This window comes from Pleurodeles waltl, chromosome 4_1 (assembly GCF_031143425.1).
Source record: "Pleurodeles waltl isolate 20211129_DDA chromosome 4_1, aPleWal1.hap1.20221129, whole genome shotgun sequence".
Classification (NCBI taxonomy): Eukaryota; Metazoa; Chordata; class Amphibia; order Caudata; family Salamandridae; genus Pleurodeles; species Pleurodeles waltl.
Window position 1 is genome coordinate 73689714 of NC_090442.1, and position 18965 is coordinate 73708678.

At 45.6% G+C, this 18965-nt stretch overlaps 1 protein-coding gene across 1 annotated transcript in view; it reads left to right on the forward strand.

The window, feature by feature from the left end:
* The first annotated feature begins 2543 nt into the window (after positions 1-2543).
* IPO13 (importin 13) overlaps positions 2544-18965 on the forward strand; it is a 370551-nt gene continuing 354129 nt past the window's right edge. The window contains exon 1 of the mRNA XM_069227822.1: positions 2544-3388. Within this exon, the coding sequence (XP_069083923.1) occupies positions 3332-3388 (57 nt within the window). The 5' untranslated portion in view covers positions 2544-3331. The remainder of the gene's footprint in view (positions 3389-18965) is intronic.

Consider the following 18965-nt stretch of genomic DNA (forward strand, 5'->3'; position numbering starts at 1 on the left):
TTGCCAACATTTATAAGCGTGCTTTATATAACGTGATGTATTAGAATTTTACGAATCTGACATAATCGTAAACGTGTGCTATGATTTGCTTGTTTGAAATGTTTTAGCTTAGCATAACTTCAGTGCAGGCTTCGGCCTAGTTGTCTGGTCTCACGATTTAGATGCTCGTATTTTTCCAATGTGCTAATAAACGTGTATTTCTGCTTGAAGCTGTACTTTTCCACTTAGATCGTTCACATGCTTATCTTAAGGTTTCGTGCCAGCCTGGCATTTTTCTCTTTGCCCCAAGGTCAATCTGCAGGTGCGGACAATGGAAGCTCTGAAAGTGAGTTAATTGGTATAAAATGTTGCAACTTACGTACCCGTCTCCAAGGATAATGTATGCTTAAGTAAAAGCTTGAGAACTGTTGTTTTTGATTGGACAATTTGAAGCCAACCTATGAACACTCCAATGGAAGACCCTACTGGATTTGAACTGTTGTCTATAAAAACCAGGTGCACGAGAAGAAAGTAGCCATTACCAGCCCGATACCCGCCATTTTGCAGGACATTGCAGCTATTATGGCCCACCTTGTTGCGACGCCATTTTGAAAGAGACTCTGATGCTTTCTCTAATCGAGAGAAAGAGACTTTAATGATTCTTGCCCTAGAGACTTTAACTTTGATCCCTTTACATGAAGTAGTAGTTTTATTTTGCCGCCGTGAGGCAATTGCCCCGTCCACCTTGCCCCTTTGCCCCGTCCCATGCTGATCGAGAAACGGTACCTGTGAGACGAAGACTTCCTTGAATGCTGATTGAAATTGGTAAATATGAAAGGACATTGTACAATTGCATTGTGTTTCTTTTAGGTAACCAACTGCTGATTTTTGATAAGAACCCTAGCTAGGAGTTTTCCAAATTAATGTTGCTAAATTGTTTTTGCATGAAGTCCCACATGCCGATGTTAATTTGAGGTTAGATGAGGATTCTTTTGTTGCACGATGCAATTCGAGACCTTGTTGTGCTGACCAATGTATGCAATTAGCTGATTACAGATTATAGTTTTAGTGATTTGCATTGCTATTATCGAATGCCTTGTTATTCAAATGCTGCATAGATTGCATCTTTTCCGCCGTTATGGACAGCTATTAATGTTCATTTACGTTTATCATTTGGTGTTGAGACACATCTATATCGTGCTAGCTTTGTTAATATAGGGAAATAAATTCATTAACTTTGAATAAACTGGTGTGGTTATTCATGACCGAAAGGTCATGGTTCGCCGAAATGTATTCTGGATTAATTGTTAAGTGTTATGTTGATCAGGGCATTGCTTATGTTCGTTATTGATTATTGACTACATTAAATTGACTGATCTCGGGTGAAGAGAGTCCCACTTAGCCAAAAGATTCATCTGCCTAAAGAGCGTCCAAAATACAGGTAAATTATTAGTATGGAACGCTCTATCATACCCTTTGTTTAAAAACAGCTCTGAAAGTTTAATGGTAAACTACCTCAAACATTCTAAAAGGCGCTTAGAAAGGGGAAGAGCGAAAGGCTAAACAGCAATAGAAGAGACAAATAACTCCGCATTAACCGAGAGGCCATCTTGGAACGGGAGCGGGGGACATTCACTACAAACATCGCTCTGGAGTCTTATTGCTAGCGACGGCCATCTTGAATCAGACCCAGTCTCTATAGGCGGCAAGGGAACTTGTTGCAAAAATGACTTTCAAATCCGTATTTTGCTAAAAATCCACATAGCCAAATGTACAGATGTCACCTGTTATTTGATGTCATCAATTACTTGTCTTTATACAGAGCTATTTGATGGTGTATAATAATACAACATCATTGCACAAGGATCAGATATATTACACTTTTTCTCCCAATAATTAGGCTGCATGCATGCTCCCTCTTAATGTGTCCCAAGCTCGGAGTTGTTGCGTTGAAAGGCCGCAACAAAATTGCCGCTCTCGGTGGTGCGCCGGGGAAGACAGAAGGGTTATGAACATAAAAGAGATAGTGAGAGAAAGCCCGCTTCGCCACGATTGTGCAAAAACAATACTGCTGCCATCTTGAACGAATTTTTCGGTTCCTATGCAATGTCGCAGTTAGTTAAAAAAAAAAATGAAAACCATCAGAAATAAAGAAGTAAAACTTTTTTTTCTGAATGTGAAAAATGAAGAAACATATTCCTAAAAATATATATTTTTAAACACCATCCTAAATAATTTAAGGACTATCACTTAGCGTGCTCAGTCCTACTCAATTAGACATTTACTGTTCATATTGCTCTCGAAAATGTGTTTTGATTCGACTTTCCCTGCTGCCTCCCTTAGACCGCTGTGAGACTTGTCTCCTTTGACATGGCGGCGAGGGGTCACAAGAGGCAGTTCCGCCGGTGGGTCCTGGCAGTGGAGTGCGGTGCTGGGACGGAGCGGGGGGCAGTCGGTGCTGAAGCATGCAGCGGGCGGGCAGTGACGAGTATCTAGGCCGCTGACCCCCTCCATGAGCCTGGTGGGTTCATTCTCCAAGCAGGCAGCGCCGAGGGCAGCCCGGTCCCGCCCGCAGGACCCCGCCTCCCCGCTGCCTGTGCCTGGCTCTGGCTGTCAGTGACAGGCTGCTGCAGGAGAGCGGAGGGAAGGGAAGAGCCCAGAGGACCGAGCCAGACGCCGTGCAGCCGCTCTCCAGGCAGCCCGTGCGTGCAGCAGCCTTCTCCCCTGCCGCAGGACCGTCTCCCGGGCTGAGGCACCCTCGCCCCAGTGCCTGCAGCCTGTGCAGGGACCTGTCCCTCCATCCCCACCTCCTGGGAGCAGCTCTGGCTGCCAGCCGCCGGGTTATTCCCTCTGGACCCCCCGAATAGAGCCCCCCACCCGCGGAGGCCGCACCCCTTCTACAGCCGGAGGTATCTCAATTTATTAGACAAGGATTCCCCTCTGTGAACGGCGTCCCTTCCACAGAAGTTCCCTCCGGAGCACTGTCTGCAATTTTAGAAAACACCCCCTCCCGACCCCTGTCAGGGCCCTTCACCTGCCGGCCAGTACATCATTTTCATCTCCCAGGAGTCCTGCCCATTCATTTAGGAGATAGACCCTCTTTAGATCCACTTTTCCCTTCGGTGGGTGAGCCTTCACCTTTCCCTTCTGGGGTACCCCTCTCCTCTGCACCCCCCCTTGTAATCCCACCTGCAGGGTCTCTCTCCTATCTGGTAAAGGTCCTGCCCCCCCGACCGAGAATAAAGAAACCTCCAAAAGGGGGTGCCCCCTCCCTAAACCAGCCAGGCTGTTGTGCCTGGGCAGGCTGCCCCCGTCCCTGCCCCAGGGGTGCGGCGAGGCTTTGGGCACCGACATGGAGCGCAGGGAGCAGCGACAGGGCCTGGACTTCACGGTGGAGAATGTAGAACAGGTGAGCATCTTGATGTGCATTGTTTGTGTTTTAGGCTGTTGTGGCACAACCTCCGTCAGTATTACTGACCCAGGCATCTACAAAGGAAAAACACGCATGATGGGACCCAAAGTAATTGACACACGTTCAATTTAATTAGAGTATTTCCATCTGGCACTTTTGTGCACCTGCAGATGGCAACTACTTAGCCCATCCTGGTGGCTTCATGTCAATGGGGCAGCATTTTATAATCCCTGGAGTTTGCTTTTGCCTGTCATTGTTATCCCGGGGGGCAGCAGTTTTAAATTCCCGGAGTTTGCTTTTATTGTTATCCAGTGCTTTGGGCCGATTGGTTCAATAAAAATAAAGGTAGACTACAACTTTCAGAATGCACTAATATGTAAGAGCAAAGTTTAGTAATGGAAAAATAGTGTCCCGGTTTCCTGAAGTCATCCGGTCACCCTAGCTGTGCATGCCTTCAACACTGCCCCTGCAGATGTCACAGCAAATATTCATATTGGCCTCACTGGAGTGATACCTGGGTCAAGAACATCTCATGCTAATGTCCTAGACGGCAGGGACATTGTTATTCTTTGTCTCTTTCCATCACCGACTTCACTTCTATGGCACATGATGGTTGCTAGCATGACACATACGTGTGCTGCAGAATGGCCCTAAATGGTGCAATGGATGACCTCTGTCACTTCTGTGCCATGGTTTCATCACATCACTTACTGTACCAAAGCTGGCATCATCATGACCCTTGTCAGTGCAACAAATTGTGCCAACATGCCTCACACTGGCACTATTGCTGCCTCCTACAAGAACTCACATGACGGCGTGAGAGCACCAGCGTGGCTCTGTCTAAGGTCAGGAAGGGCCCCCTCCCTGGCCCTAGGACCATTGCCACTTGCTTGTACATTTGTGTAATTTCACTGCAGAGCAAGTGGTAAAAAGCTTCGTCCTGTGTTGGTTTTTAATTGTACTGTATGATTTCTGCAGGGGAATCGAGATTGAAGGGCTAATCTTTGTCTTTGTCTCTGTAATGGAATAATAACTTTTGTTTGCTGTGCCTGAAAAATGATGCATTGCCTCGTGCTGAGGCAGCGTCTTGGCAGTTAGATTATGTTTATGATGTACCCTTCGGTTGCACAAGCACACGAGATAAAGGCATCTCAGTGCCATGGTGGCGCAGTGAAAAATGTACGAGACATAACAGGATGTGCGTTAATCCATTGATATTGCGCCAAATGCTTCTACATCAAGCTGGCAACTTACAAGAACGACCCTCAGGCGCTCTGCTGGGCAGCGTATAGTAAAGTATGACATGGAGGGAAACTAGATTGTAAATTATATGATGGTGGCGTGAGAGGTTTTCTATATAAGGAGATTGTTCCGTCAGTTGAGGTCAGAGAAGGGGTTTCTAGGGACCAGCAAGTGGCAATTTGGCTTTTACCCATCGCTCACTTACTTGTCTTTGTAGCACCACTCAGTGGCTGACTTCTCTTCCCAGTACGCCAATGTTATCTCTTCCAGGATGTTGATCTAAGTCTGAAAGCTGTCTTCGTAGTAAAATCCACCTTCATTTTTTACTGAGGATCTCTGTAGGCTCCGGAATTATCAATATATGGTATTTTGTTCCATTCTTTGAAAGCCTTGTAATCAGACGTTTTTCCCTCGACGTAGCCCACGTACATTACACATGTGCAGAGGGTGCTGGACTACGATACATGCTTGAGTGTAGTTGTGATGTTGTGGACTTAAATGTCATTGTAACCAAATGAATCTGTTTTGGGGGCGTGCTCCTCAAGGTTGCTAGAATGCCTTGTTGATTTATGACAAAGGTTTATGTATACCCAGTAGACAGTACTTGTTTCCAAGCGGGTAGACATTACTGCCAGCATACCCCCGGTACAGGGACTGTATGGTGTTTTCTGGTGGTACAGCGGTGCCTGTCTGTATGCATACGGCGCACACTGACTTCACAGTGCTCATCTGTGTACAGCGTCGGAGGGTGATTTATTTTATCGAGTGGGGAAGGAGAGATTAATCATATGCCTTGGACTCGGCTGGAAATTGCTCTTCACAGTAACCTGAGGATATCTGCTGTAGTATTAGACTGTGGCCACTGTGTAGTTATAGCTGGGTCAGAGTTTACATAGGAAGAGCGTTTTTTGTTTCCCTAATAACTTTGGCGCCATTTGACGAATCTTCATAAAATGTTCCCATAAAAAGTTCATCTACCTCTGCTCCTTCCTTGAAAATATCGCGGGGATGCATCAAGCGACGACTCAAAACATTGATCCTTTCAATGCTAATTCCTGCAGGAACATTTTAAAGCAGCTGCGAAAAAAACGGCTAAACTGAGTTATACCATATTTGACAAAAGTTAAAACTTTACTTAGAAAGCGTGCTTTTCATTATTTGGGTTAGAACAGTTCAGTCGTTTTCAAGAAATTTGTGTTTAAAGAAGTGGTTGGGATGGTCATGAAGGGGCTAAAAACAAATGTATGTATTTGGGCAGTTGGTCTTGCATGAGTTCCACGGTACCGCAAATTAAAAAAAAAAAAAGGGCTCTGACAGACTTTCTCCTGTTGGGTTATCGCAGGACATGCACCATTTCTGTGGCACCAAGTACCATGAGATCTGATTGACTGACTGCAACTCTGAGAGAAATGATAGGGCTCCAGTACATGGACATGACTTAGGGAAACTGTCCCAGTGTCCTGAAGTAAATACACAAAAACGGAATTAGGAGCAGGGTAACAATGCCCAGACTGCCTAGTGTTGTGGGGCTGATGGTCTAGAGAGGCCCGCCATGGAACAACAGGTTATTTTCTTTTTACCCTGGTACCATTGCTCAAGCATCTTCTCCATGGTACAGCAGGAACGTGCAAAACTTCACTGAGTGTAGCTTGCACATTCCCACTGTATTGCAGGAGTACCATGAAAAATATGTAAAATGTGGGGAGGGGTCGATAAAAGGGATGGTCTTCGTCTGGGAAGGCCTTGGCTAGTGGACAGACCCTGCATCCAACCCACAGCTGTGCATGGCCAAAGGCTGTTTGCGTTGGAGGTGTTGCCTGCCTATGGGGGGGGATTGGGCATAGAGCCTAGTCAGAGGCCAGGCCCGTCCCCCGACCGCTGCAGCGCATGGTTCAAGGCTGTGCAAAGCAGGGAGTTAGCTGCCCTTAGTACTGTGAGAAGTAAATAAATATGTAAATTTGTGAGATGGCTATCTGTGCCGGTTGCAGCGGGAGGTTTGGCTTCTTGTAGGGTATTGGGTGCAAGGCCTGGAAGGAGACTATATGAATACAATGCACTCTAGACAATTTATGGTGAGTGATACAGTGCTCTGTAGAGATTTTGTGCCGAAAGTATAGGGTGGGCTCTAGAGATACTGTGCTGAAGTCTCACAGTACACCCACAAGATACTGTGCTAGAGGCACACAAGGCAGCCTAGACATACTGTGCTAGAAGCATACAGGGCAGCCTAGACAGCTAGAGGCATACAGTGCACTCTAGAGATAGTGTGCTGGAGGCACACAGGGAACCCTAGAGATAGTGTGCACACAGGGCACCCTAGAGATAGTGTGCTGGAGGCACACAGGGGCACCCTAGAGATAGTGTGCTGGAGGCGCACAGGGGCACCCTAGAGATAGTGTGCTGGCTAGGGATAGTGTGCTGGAGGCACACAGGGCACCCTAGGGATAGTGTGCTGGAGGCGCACAGGGGCACCATAGAGATAGTCTGCTGGAGGCACACAGGCACCCTAGAGATTGTGTGCTGGAGGCGCACAGGGGCACCCTAGAGATAGTGTGCTGGCTAGAGATAGTGTGCTGGAGGTCCACAGGGCACCAAAGGGATAGTGTGCTGGAGGCGCACAGGGGCACCCTAGAGATAGTGTGCTGGAGGCGCACAGGGAACCCTAGAGATAGTGTGCACACAGGGCACCCTAGAGATAGTGTGCTGGAGGCGCACAGGGGCACCCTAGAGATAGTGTGCTGGAGGCGCACAGGGGCACCCTAGAGATAGTGTGCTGGAGGCGCACAGGGGCACCCTAGAGATAGTGTGCTGGAGGCGCACAGGGGCACCCTAGAGATAGTGTGCTGGAGGCGCACAGGGGCACCCTAGAGATAGTGTGCACACAGGGCACCCTAGAGATAGTGTGCTGGAGGCACACAGGGGCACCCTAGAGATAGTGTGCTGGAGGCGCACAGGGAACCCTAGAGATAGTGTGCACACAGGGCACCCTAGAGATAGTGTGCTGGAGGTGCACAGGGGCACCCTAGAGATAGTGTGCTGGAGGCGCACAGGGGCACCCTAGAGATAGTGTGCTGGAGGCGCACAGGGGCACCCTAGAGATAGTGTGCACACAGGGCACCCTAGAGATAGTGTGCTGGAGGCGCACAGGGGCACCCTAGAGATAGTGTGCTGGAGGCGCACAGGGGCACCCTAGAGATAGTGTGCTGGAGGCGCACAGGGGCACCCTAGAGATAGTGTGCTGGAGGCACACAGGGGCACCCTAGAGATAGTGTGCTGGAGGCGCACAGGGAACCCTAGAGATAGTGTGCACACAGGGCACCCTAGAGATAGTGTGCTGGAGGCGCACAGGGGAACCCTAGAGATAGTGTGCTGGAGGCGCACAGGGGAACCCTAGAGATAGTGTGCTGGAGGCGCACAGGGGTACCCTAGAGATAGTGTGCTGGAGGCGCACAGGGAACCCTAGAGATAGTGTGCACACAGGGGCACCCTAGAGATAGTGTGCTGAAGGCACACAGGGACACCCTAGAGATAGTGTGCTGGAGGCGCACAGGGGTACCCTAGAGATAGGATAGTGTGCTGGAGGCGCACAGGGGTACCCTAGAGATAGGATAGTGTGCTGGAGGCGCACCCTAGAGATAGTGTGCTGGAGGCACACAGGGGCACCCTAGAGATAGTGTGCTGGAGGCGCACAGGGGCACCCTAGAGCTAGTGTGCTGGAGGCGCACAGGGGCACCCTAGAGCTAGTGTGCTGGAGGCGCACAGGGGCACCCTAGAGCTAGTGTGCTGGAGGCGCACAGGGGCACCCTAGAGCTAGTGTGCTGGAGGCGCACAGGGGCACCATAGAGATAGTGTGCTGGCTAGGGATAGTGTGCTGGAGGCACACAGGGCACCCTAGGGATAGTGTGCTGGAGGCGCACAGGGGCACCCTAGAGATAGTGTGCTGGAGGCGCACAGGGGCACCCTAGAGATAGTGTGCTGGAGGCGCACAGGGGCGCCCTAGAGCTAGTGTGCTGGCTAGGGATAGTGTGCTGAAGGCACACTGGGCACCCTAGGGATAGTGTGCTGGAGGTGCACAGGGCACCCTAGAGATACTGTGCCAGATGTTTGCAGTGAGCCACAAATACTGTGCTCTTGCTTTGTATCTGTAGTTTCATCTCTATTCCCTCTGCTCTCAACCATTTCCTCTCAGTCCCCGCCTGCCTACCTCTCACTTTCGAATCTGTCATTTTCCTCCCCTCTGTATCATATCTTTTTTAGGTTGAGCATATCAGCACACAAGCGCTGGTCTTCTTGACATGTAATCAGTTCTGTGGGCTTTAACCACACCCATCACTTTAATTTCTTACTAGCTCTGCCTTTCAAAAATCCCTTAATGTCGTTGGTAAATGCCTTTTATTTGTCCTGCCTAGAGGCAGTTTTATTACCACCTTGGAGACTGACCATGTTACATGGATTATTGCACGATCGGTGAGACACCGTAATGTGGCGCGCTATATTTGTATTTTGCCTCGCTGCTTCACGCTCATGGCGGTTTGTTGTTTCTTCCTCCTTGGTTTGTGGCATCTTGCTGTTTCTTTACAATGTCTGCGGGTTCTTTTTTTATAAATTTTTTTTTTTGCAGTTTTATGTAGCGCAAACTTGACATGAAGGTATTGGAGCACCGTGTTTTTTTGTTTGTTTTTTTTTGCAGTTTTATATAGCTGGAACTCAGTATGAAGGTATTACAGCGCTTTACATGAGCACTTGTTACATTACACAAGAGCACATTCATTTTTGGTAGCAAGGGGAGATTAAAGGATTTCCCCAGAATCACAGGAAGTTGAGCCATTGCCAAGACTTGAACTGTCAGGGATGTGGAATTCTTATAGCCCAACACCCGGGACATATTGTTTGGGGTCAAGGGCAACAAGTGTTCATGTTTATTTTGTCCTTGTGACAAGTAGAGGGGAATTGCCTGAAGTTGAGGTAACATGAATGTCCATATGTTGATGCTGTTCTAACTTTTGTTTATGGTTCATTAATGAAAAGCCTTTATGATTAGGTTGAGCATTGTAAAAAACATTCTTAAGGCCACACTGCACTACTGAAGTGGTTCCAGTAAAAAAAAAGAAAGTGTGCACACGCTTGAAAGGTTTAGCAAAATGAAGCTAAGTATAGTGCTCCCATAATGCTGTCTGATTAGATGTAAATGTTTGCAGAAGTTTGTAACAAAAGTGATGATTCTTTGTTTTCAAAATAAAATGTTCAGAAAAAATGCAAGTAGGAAAAAAAAATGTTTCACTACTATGAAATTTTAGGTGCTATTTCTTTGAAGCGTCATTTAGCAAAATGTGTTAATGCATGCTAGTATTTAAAAAAAATATTCCTAATGGAAAATCAGTGTACCATTTTCACAAGATTATGGGAAGCATGAAAACAAACAAAGTCAACCGATCCGACATTTGTTGTGAATATTTTTGTTTCGTCAATGCTTGTCGCGCTTTGATATAGCTTTTGTAACACTTCATTGTTATGTGAGCTGCCAGGCCCTCACCATTGTAACAAACACTGGCAAAAAGCAAAAAAGGTATTTTTTATCTCAAAAAGCACACATTGCCACCAGTGGTGCAACAATTATTGTTAATGTGGCCCCCTCAGCACAGCACCTGCCCTGAGTGAGTCTGGAAGGAGGGCCCTCCATGTTGTGTGCCGGGGGGCCCCCTCCAGTTTCATTATGCCACTGAGTGCCACAGAAGTTCCTGGCACTGAAGAAAACGACTTTGTGTGGCAATATGCTCCTTGTGGAAAAGCAGAACGTGATCACTCACAATAAAGCCAGACAGTAGATAGAGAGAGAAATAGATTGAATAAAAACAAAAATGTCTTTAACACCAGACCTAATTAGGGACCCAATTCTTAATGAAAGTCACAAAAGTGCACCCATGGTATATGTCTTTGAATTAGTGGCTTTCATGAATTCGTAGAGAACTTACAGAAGTAGACCAGTAAATTGTACTCCTAGATAATATTTGTGAGCTGTATTTTAGCACAAGCAAATATGCATGTGTAGATTTGCTCATGTGCAAATCTATTGAGCGTTTACAAGTTCACTTTCCTTCCAACCATTTTTTCCCAATCCTGGAAGAAATTCTACTTCTGCCATTGTCAGGAGTAAATTCCCCACCTTTCTCATTATAGTAAAATATTAGAGACGAGCTGGTGAAAATCCTTAAAATATGCAAGTTAGTAGGTTTGGGGACTTAAAGGCATTCCAGCCCTGGAACTACTGCTTACTGTTTCCTCCAGCCCAAGTATGTAGATCTGTGGAAAGGTGGCAAAATAACAAAATTGGTATAGTAGGGATTGAAACTGTATGTATTCAAGCCCTACTATAGTAGTAGCCCGACATAATCAGAGAGGCTATTATCAGAGCTCTTACAAAAAGAGATTGCTGCCATGATTTGTCATTGCACTACATGGCACCAAAAGGACAAGTTGATTTTTTTTTTACAGGACAAGTAGATTTCAGAAGCAACCTGTCCATGGACATGTAGATAGTTTATTAAATTCCACACCCCTGACCGCTATCCCCAGCTGCTAAATCTGCAGCTCTGTTCCTTAAACTACATCCTCTCCCCTAGGGTTATTTGTCTGGTACGTGTTAGGGCAGTCTAGGAATAACTCCTTTTTTAAATAGGAATAACTCCTTCTTCTTTTTTTTTTTTTTTTTTTTTTTTTTTTTTTTATATAGCGCCTCATAATACAGGTTCTTCCATTTCATAGCGCTGCACAGCGGGTGCCATTCTTAATAAAATCAATATAATTCATTTGCATCAACCTTGCAGAGAGGAAGAGGTGAAAAAGCTTTGTCAGGATTGTAATCTGTGACATTCTCGTTCTGCCAAAACCACTGCAGTGGGTACATTAACTAAATGACTTGAGTAGAGCTTAACACTAGCCGATAGCACATGCTGTTGATAACCTCCAGAGGATCACCAACCGAGCACATAGGTTAGTTCTAGGGAAGAAGATGGCGAAAGATGTTGTCTCCAAAGTGGTGAAAAAGGAGTCCTGATTTCCACCCAAGCACTTCACAGCCTCAAGCTCGATAGCAAAAAACTTCTAGCCTTTGGATGTAAATTGGGCCTCTTCAAATAGAGCTCAGTTTGCGCAAACTTGATACAAAGGTATTACAGTGCTTTACATGAACACCAGTTACATTATGGAAGAACACATTCATTTTTGGTAGCAAGGGGAGATTAAGTGATTTGCTCAGATTTGAGCCAGCGCCGAGACTTGAACCGGGTTCCTCAGTTCCAAAGTCGGCAGCTCTGGCCCTTACGCCACATCCTCTCCCCTGGGGTTCTTTGTCTGGTGCATGTTGGGGCAGTCTGGGAATAACTCGGTTTTTTATATAGCACTTAGTAATACAGGTTCTGCAATTTCATAGTGCTGCAAAGCAAGTGCCTTTCTGTTCTTTGTATACTGTCAATGCACTTAAAGGTTAGCCTGGAATGGCCAATGTAGAGGAATAATTCCTTTAAAAGTTTAACACAGACATATATGGCTGCCCCCTTTTCTTTGCTCCTAACTCTTTTGACCCTGTCATCCTCTGGGTTAAATGCCACAAAGGTGTCTCTTTGTGGCTTGTTTGGGGCTCTAAATGTTTAGGTAAACACACTAGAAAGGGTTGCATCTCTTGGGTATCACAGCCAGTCTGTAGGAATGAGGTAAAAACACTCCGAAGATGGCGGCCTTGTTGTGTCCTCTCTCCTGTAGAGACAAGCCTGGGAGAGTTGCTGTGGCACCTGGCATACATCCACCACACTCCAAACCAAAACACATGGGTAAAAGACATTGTTATTTACAACGCCAATAGCTCTACTCTCACAAATGTGACACCTGTTGCATTGCAAATGCTTGGTCCTGTTTTGGCGCTCTCCAGATCGTTTTCTGTTTTTCTTCTTCCTCCCTCCATTCCATGTCTGCCTCCCCCTACTACTCTCTTGTTCTCTGTGTGTGTGTATTGGCTGTCTTGACAATATTTTCAAATGTCTCTTCTTTTCTGCTGTCTGTTCTTTACCTTAATATCTGTACCTTCCTTTCTGCTTGTTGTCTTCGTTTTCTCTCTTTCTCACCCCTCCTCCTCTTTCCTCCATCGCACCTTTTTCTCTTTTACCGCATAGACTGTTAAAAACAGTACAGGCTCACTGTCCGCTTTCACACCTTTTCCATATGCCACAGGCTCAGCCTCATCTTCTCACACTATTCCCTATCACATCAAGGGCTCTCTTCCCCAAACATCACAAGCTTCTCATTTTCCCATCCTCTTCTTCCACACAACAGTTTTTTTCCTCTCACACTCTCATCTTTCTTACTATGTTCCTTTTTTCAGCAGGCCTCTCTTCGCTCCTTCATTGTCCATCCTCAAAAGCATGCCTTTCTTACTCTTTCCCCATCTGCTTCTTGCCTGGCCCTCCATCGTTCTCATTCTTTCGCACTCTACTCTTCCACAGAACGCAGTTTCACATTCTCTGTCATTGACTTCTCACTGTCTTCCTCCGTACATAACGGGCTTTCTCTCGTTTTCAAACTGTTTTTATTTATTGATTACAGACGACCTCTGTATTGCCCTTATTAACATATTTGGGTGCCTAACTACCACTGGAATAAACATTATGCAGTTACTTATGATATAACATTGCAGAACGCTGATAATAAAACAAATAAATAGTAGTAAAATATATCATTTAAAAACATTATTGCATTTGTTAATCTAACTTTGTTCTGAAAAAACTCAGTTTAACTCATTGTGTTAGTAATATTCTCTACACAGATTATCCTGTTTAGTAGAAGCATTAGTACACCTTCTACCTTGTTAGGTCTTGTCCAAGACAGTGCTCGTTTTGTTACTTGTGAGACCCTTTGTTAGCTTATTGGAGGCTTAAAGACCTCCCATTGTGTGCCATTGGTTAACTTCATTGTCATTCTCATTTGCTCGCTCCTTATTCGTCAGTTTCCCTAGGTTTCCTTCTTCATGTGTCTGTCCCTCACCTGAAGCACTGATGCACTACTAGTGTCTTTCTACCTCTTGCTTTTCCAGGTGCTGCTTTTTTCCCCCCATTGTGTTCAAGCACTCTATCAGGGTGCGCCTGCTTTTCAGCTGTCCCCGCCGTGGACTAGTCTCCCCTCTGTGCTCCTCCCCCAGTCCCATCCGTTGTCCGCGTGCTTGCTGCAGATCCGGCAACCCACCATTGACTGTCTGCTTATCCTCAGCCCCTCCCAGCCACCTTCCGTTGTTCATCTGCTCACCCTTAGCCCCTTCCGAGCGCACTCCTTTGTAGTTTTGCTGGCCCCTGCTCCTCCCGAAGGCCCTCCGTTATCAGCGTGGTTGTCCTAGCCCGTCCCACGCTCTCCGTGTGCTTCCCCACCCTCCGTTTATCCATTTGCTTACCCACCCTCCTGTGTCAGTCTGCTTGACCTCCCTTTTCACCTTCTCATCCTCCTTTGTTCTTCTGCTTTCCACCAGCTTCTGCCCACCCTCCGTGTGGTCCCCCCAACTGCCCTCGCCCAGCCTTCTCTACCTGTCTTCTGCTGTGTTTCCTTGTGGGACGCACAGCTTAAAAAATAAAAATAAAAAAGTGCTCCGACACGCCCAGTGCTAGTGCCCTTCTGAAAGAAAATGCATTAGCCATGGTCACGGCCACGTCATAGCTGTTTTTTAAGTTAGATTCGTTCTAGCTGTTCTGCACAGCAGCCACGCTGCTGTACAGCTTGGGTACAAAATATTGGCACCGCCAATAGCCTTTGTGGGCGAGATGTGTTGGCTTTGCCTATGCTTGGTTTTGTACATACTAGTGTTAGAATGTGCCGGCTTGAATTGAAAACATCTGCTTCCTGGAGCATTCCATCTCAACCCTGAGCGTCAGCTTCTGGCTTTTAATAATTAATGTCTTTGGTCTCTTTAAGTAAACTCCAGTGTTATTTTCCTTCTCTCGCGCTGAGTCAGTTAGCAGGAAAGTGCATCCCGTTATTGATCTGTTTCAAGTAGAATATATTTGATTTTCCTTATTCTTCCAGTAAGTGCTGTGGCCCATCCCTGGAAACGATAATATTGTCTATGAATCTCTTCCGTGCTGCTGTAGATTCTCATTCACCGCGGTCTGCACTCCTGCCAGACGTTCAGGGGCCCGCCTTCTCATTTATGGATGAAGCCGTAGACTTGAAAGCCCTTCTTTTCTTTTAAGTACACAGAATGCTCCCATTTAAGAAATAATTTCTGTTTTAGATTAACAAATCTCAGTGTTTGCTAAATGCCTGTACACTTTGTCTCAATCCTGGCTGCATTTAATTCCCCCAGAGATTTGCTTGAGCATTACCATTCAGCATCTCTGCTTCCCACAGTTGTGCCGAATGGTTTACATGGGAGAATGTTTTTGATGCAGACTTCAGCATGCTTGTGTCATGAATGCGAGAGATGACTCTTAGGGCAGAAGTGTGTGGTACTTAATTAGGCAGCAGTGGGTCATGGGAACGCATGTGACGTTATTTCCTCCTAAGTTTTGTTTTGTTTCACTGTTATCAGAGAAAAGCTGATACAAAACAATATTTATTCTAAATATGGTGCACTTCTTGGGAAGCAGACAGTATAACAGTATACTGTTTATTTCCTTGGCTTAATTGTGTGTTCATCCATCGAACCGTATAGTTTCTGCTCCGCAGACTCTTAACATGTATGTGGTGCGTGCTTGGAGATTTGCTTTTTGATGGGAGTCGCAGCAGCTTTGCAGTGAAGGCCTTAAGATGGCGTCGCCGTCTTCACCAGGATGGTCCATGCAGGTGGGTGCCTGGGGAATCTTTCACGCGCCACCCCCGAGGCCGTTCGAGGGGGACAGGAAGGTGCGTTATTTTAGTAGACGGTACCCCCAGAGGGTGGTGCGCCTCCTGCGGATATCTGTGCCCAGGGATCACAAGTTCAAACCCGATTTACGTCATCACAACACATGGCATGGCAAGAAGACAACACAGCAACGATGTCGGTGCAGTTGTCATGTTAACACTGATATATCTTCCACAGTGATTCTGCCACATCAACGACCTCCACAACGGCAATTGTCTTTCCCATATCTTCTTCTCACCCAAGCTCGTTATCAGCTCAACTCTGACCCTAATTCCACGCATAACTCTTCACATTACCCTATCCCTAAAGTACTCTGGAAAAATTCAAAACCCTTATCTTAATTTGGATGTAAGGATGCGACCCAGCATAAAAACCCATCTCTTATTTCCAAATTACGAGTTCTGGCATCTCTAGTCTACCTGTAATAAGGAAATAACGTAGCTGCTAAGCTGTAATAAGGTATTGCAGTAGAGTTGTGACAGCATAATGCCTGCTGCCAGAGCCAACATCAAAGGGAATAGTAGAACACGGTTATAATGAAAGCTGAAGTTTATCCAGCGGAAACAAAACCTGGCTTTTCCTTCTGCTCTTGCTTTTTACATGAACAGTGATCAGACGAAAGGAGATTTTTTTTGGCAACATATTTAGTGTTTTCCATGCTCTATGACACTGTAGGAAGGACAAATTCTTCATGTTTCTGCACAATCTGGGCCACACGATTTTAACCTGTCGTATATTATATTAATAAGAATATCTTTTTGCAAAAGTTGCTATCAGCTTTTTGATGTGTTTAATTTCTCAGTACAGATTGTACCTTTTGTCATTCTTGTTTGCAGTGAACATACAAGAGGATTCAATAATTTAAGTTTATGGTAAAGGTAATGGTGTGACAATGTATGGTAAGGAATAAAATACCCCTTGGTGTATGCTATAAAGCTATTAGAAGTCACCTTGGAGTTCCAGGGTCTTATAAAGGAACTCAGATGTTGACCTCATTCCTCTGTATGGTCATGGAACTCGTCGGTGTCTTGCACTAGCCATATAAGGTGTATCAGGGGGTACTTTACCTCATATATTATACTCATTTTATCTGTCAATCGAACTTTATACCTTTATGATAACCCTAAACCTGTATTTAAATTAGTCCCTAACCCGAATCATAATTATTTCCTTACCTTATTCATCTTAGCAAAAATAACCCGAACACTAAGTAACTTGTGCTTAAGTGACTTATTGTAGTGATGGATTCTGGGTAATGTTCGTCTCTGTTCTGGATGTGTTACTCTGCCTACTCTTGATCACATCCTGACGGGACTAATTCAGTCTTTGATCGTCGTAATAAGTTCTAGTTAACTACCCGATGATTACTTAAGGACCAAGCAACACTTTGCTTTATGTGTGTTATTATTTATTAATATTTTTGGGAGTGGGGTGTGTGCCAAGGGGCTGTGCTGTTGAATGTTCTTTGTTTGGAAGCTACATTTACCAAAGCTTTAAAAAGATGGCACTGTTGAGCGCCACCTATAAGCTGTCCTGGCATGTAGAGTGGTGAGTGGGTATGGATGTGCTATCCAAGTGGCGCCTGACCTCGGAGCGCTAGTGTGTGCCATGAAATATTTCTAAAGCTTTCTGCTGGTGTAGGGCGAGGGATACTTGTATCTGGGTAGGACTGAGTCCTGAGTCCTGTTAGTCAGTGGGGTGCTTTGAACGTTTGTGTACTGCCGACGGTTTTGAACTGTTACATATACGTGAGCTGAGCCTTCCATTTCATAGACAATGCTTCTTGGCGCTGTAGAGACAAACAACATATCCCATAGAGAAATAATATATTAAAAACTAAACGAGTCCGTCTTCATTGGGAGGGGAGGTACAACTGTGGTTTGAACACTTTCCCTAACTAAAGTAGATTACAGAACTGAAGTTTTAAGAAGCCTCTTGAATTTAGTCAGATTTATCCCTGCCCAAAATACAAACGGTAACAAAGTCTATTCTTTTGCTTCTGCAGTTGAGGAAGTTGTCTTTGAGTGTCAGTTCATGTTTTTGGGTCCTGAAGTATTTACTTCTCAGCTCAGTGCAGATTGCGAGCAGCTGTGTACCAAACACATTTGGCTGCCCACATTACCATGCCTTTGCCATACACCGCCTTGCGAACGATTGTCACGTGGCCCTGGCGGGGACCCTGTGTTTAACATGCAGGCTGTCGGAGCTTTAAGTGGGGCAGGGCCTGCAGGGTCTGAGACCCTTATGGTAATAGAAAAACAACTTTGAAATTGAGCTATTTGTGTCCTTAACGTTCCTGGCAAAAACATGGATCGATTTCTCAGGCATGACTGTAAAAAAAAAACTTCCGTTATTTTATGTCAATTACGTAATCTCTTTTGACATTTAACACGTTGTGTTATGTAGTTTGTGTTCATGCAACACGTTTCTTGCACAGTGCAAACTTTGATGTGAGTCACCTTCACGTCTCTAAGTTGGCTGAGGCTTCTGATGATCCACGATTGAAAATTCTGAAGTTACGGCAGTGTGAGTTTCTCACAGTGCTTCTGAGTAGGTCCTGGAGTTGCGCACACTAAGGGCCAGATGTAGCAAAGGGTTTTACCCATTCTGTGTCTATGGGAAAATGTGTTCGTACATATGGTCCTAAATGCACTTCCATTCCTTGGCCTCTCTGCAGTGCGCACAGAGTGATGGTTGCATATGTGCCAGCTGTAACCGTGGGGACGTGTGGAATGCACAGATGGAGGTTTTCAGAAAGACGCGGGGAGAAAGCGAGTGAGTGCAGAAGAAAGTGGTGTGAAGCAGAGAGTGTAGGCACTGCACTCCAAAGGTCACTTTCCTCCTCTTCAGACCTTATTAATGTTTAATTCACAGTCTCGTAGTTTCAGAATGGAAACATTTTCAATTCTGCTCATTCGCACCAGAATCCTTGTTGTTCGTTTATTTGGTGCTATTAGTAAGCACTGGCAGACTCAATAGGTCTGGCTTGTTTTATGCTCTTGTCCATTGTTGTGTTATATATCTGGATGCAATAACAGAAAACCCAGGAAGGCCCCTAGTACTGGCTCGGTGCCACGCTGAGTGAGGCACTGGATTTCTTTAATGTGCATTTTTGAAGTTAAACCTCTTAGAATGATTCCCAGTTCTGCTTTGTTGTCCCTTCTAGAAACCCCCACCCCTCACCCTTTTTGCAACCAGTGGAAAGATGTCGGTACTGGGATGGTATGTTCAGGTCTGGAGAGCCACGAAGGAGCTGGCAGCTGCGTTTTAAACCCACTGCAGAGAGTGTCCCAGTGCGGCAAGTGTGAGATGCTCTGTTGAATGTACTCCACTGGAAGACGGTTGCCGTGTATGAAAGACCACTACAAGCCTTCTAAAGATACATAGATACAAAAGCAGATATTGAGGTGAGCTGAGACCTGGAGTAAGTATGGTGTGTTACTTGCTGCAGGT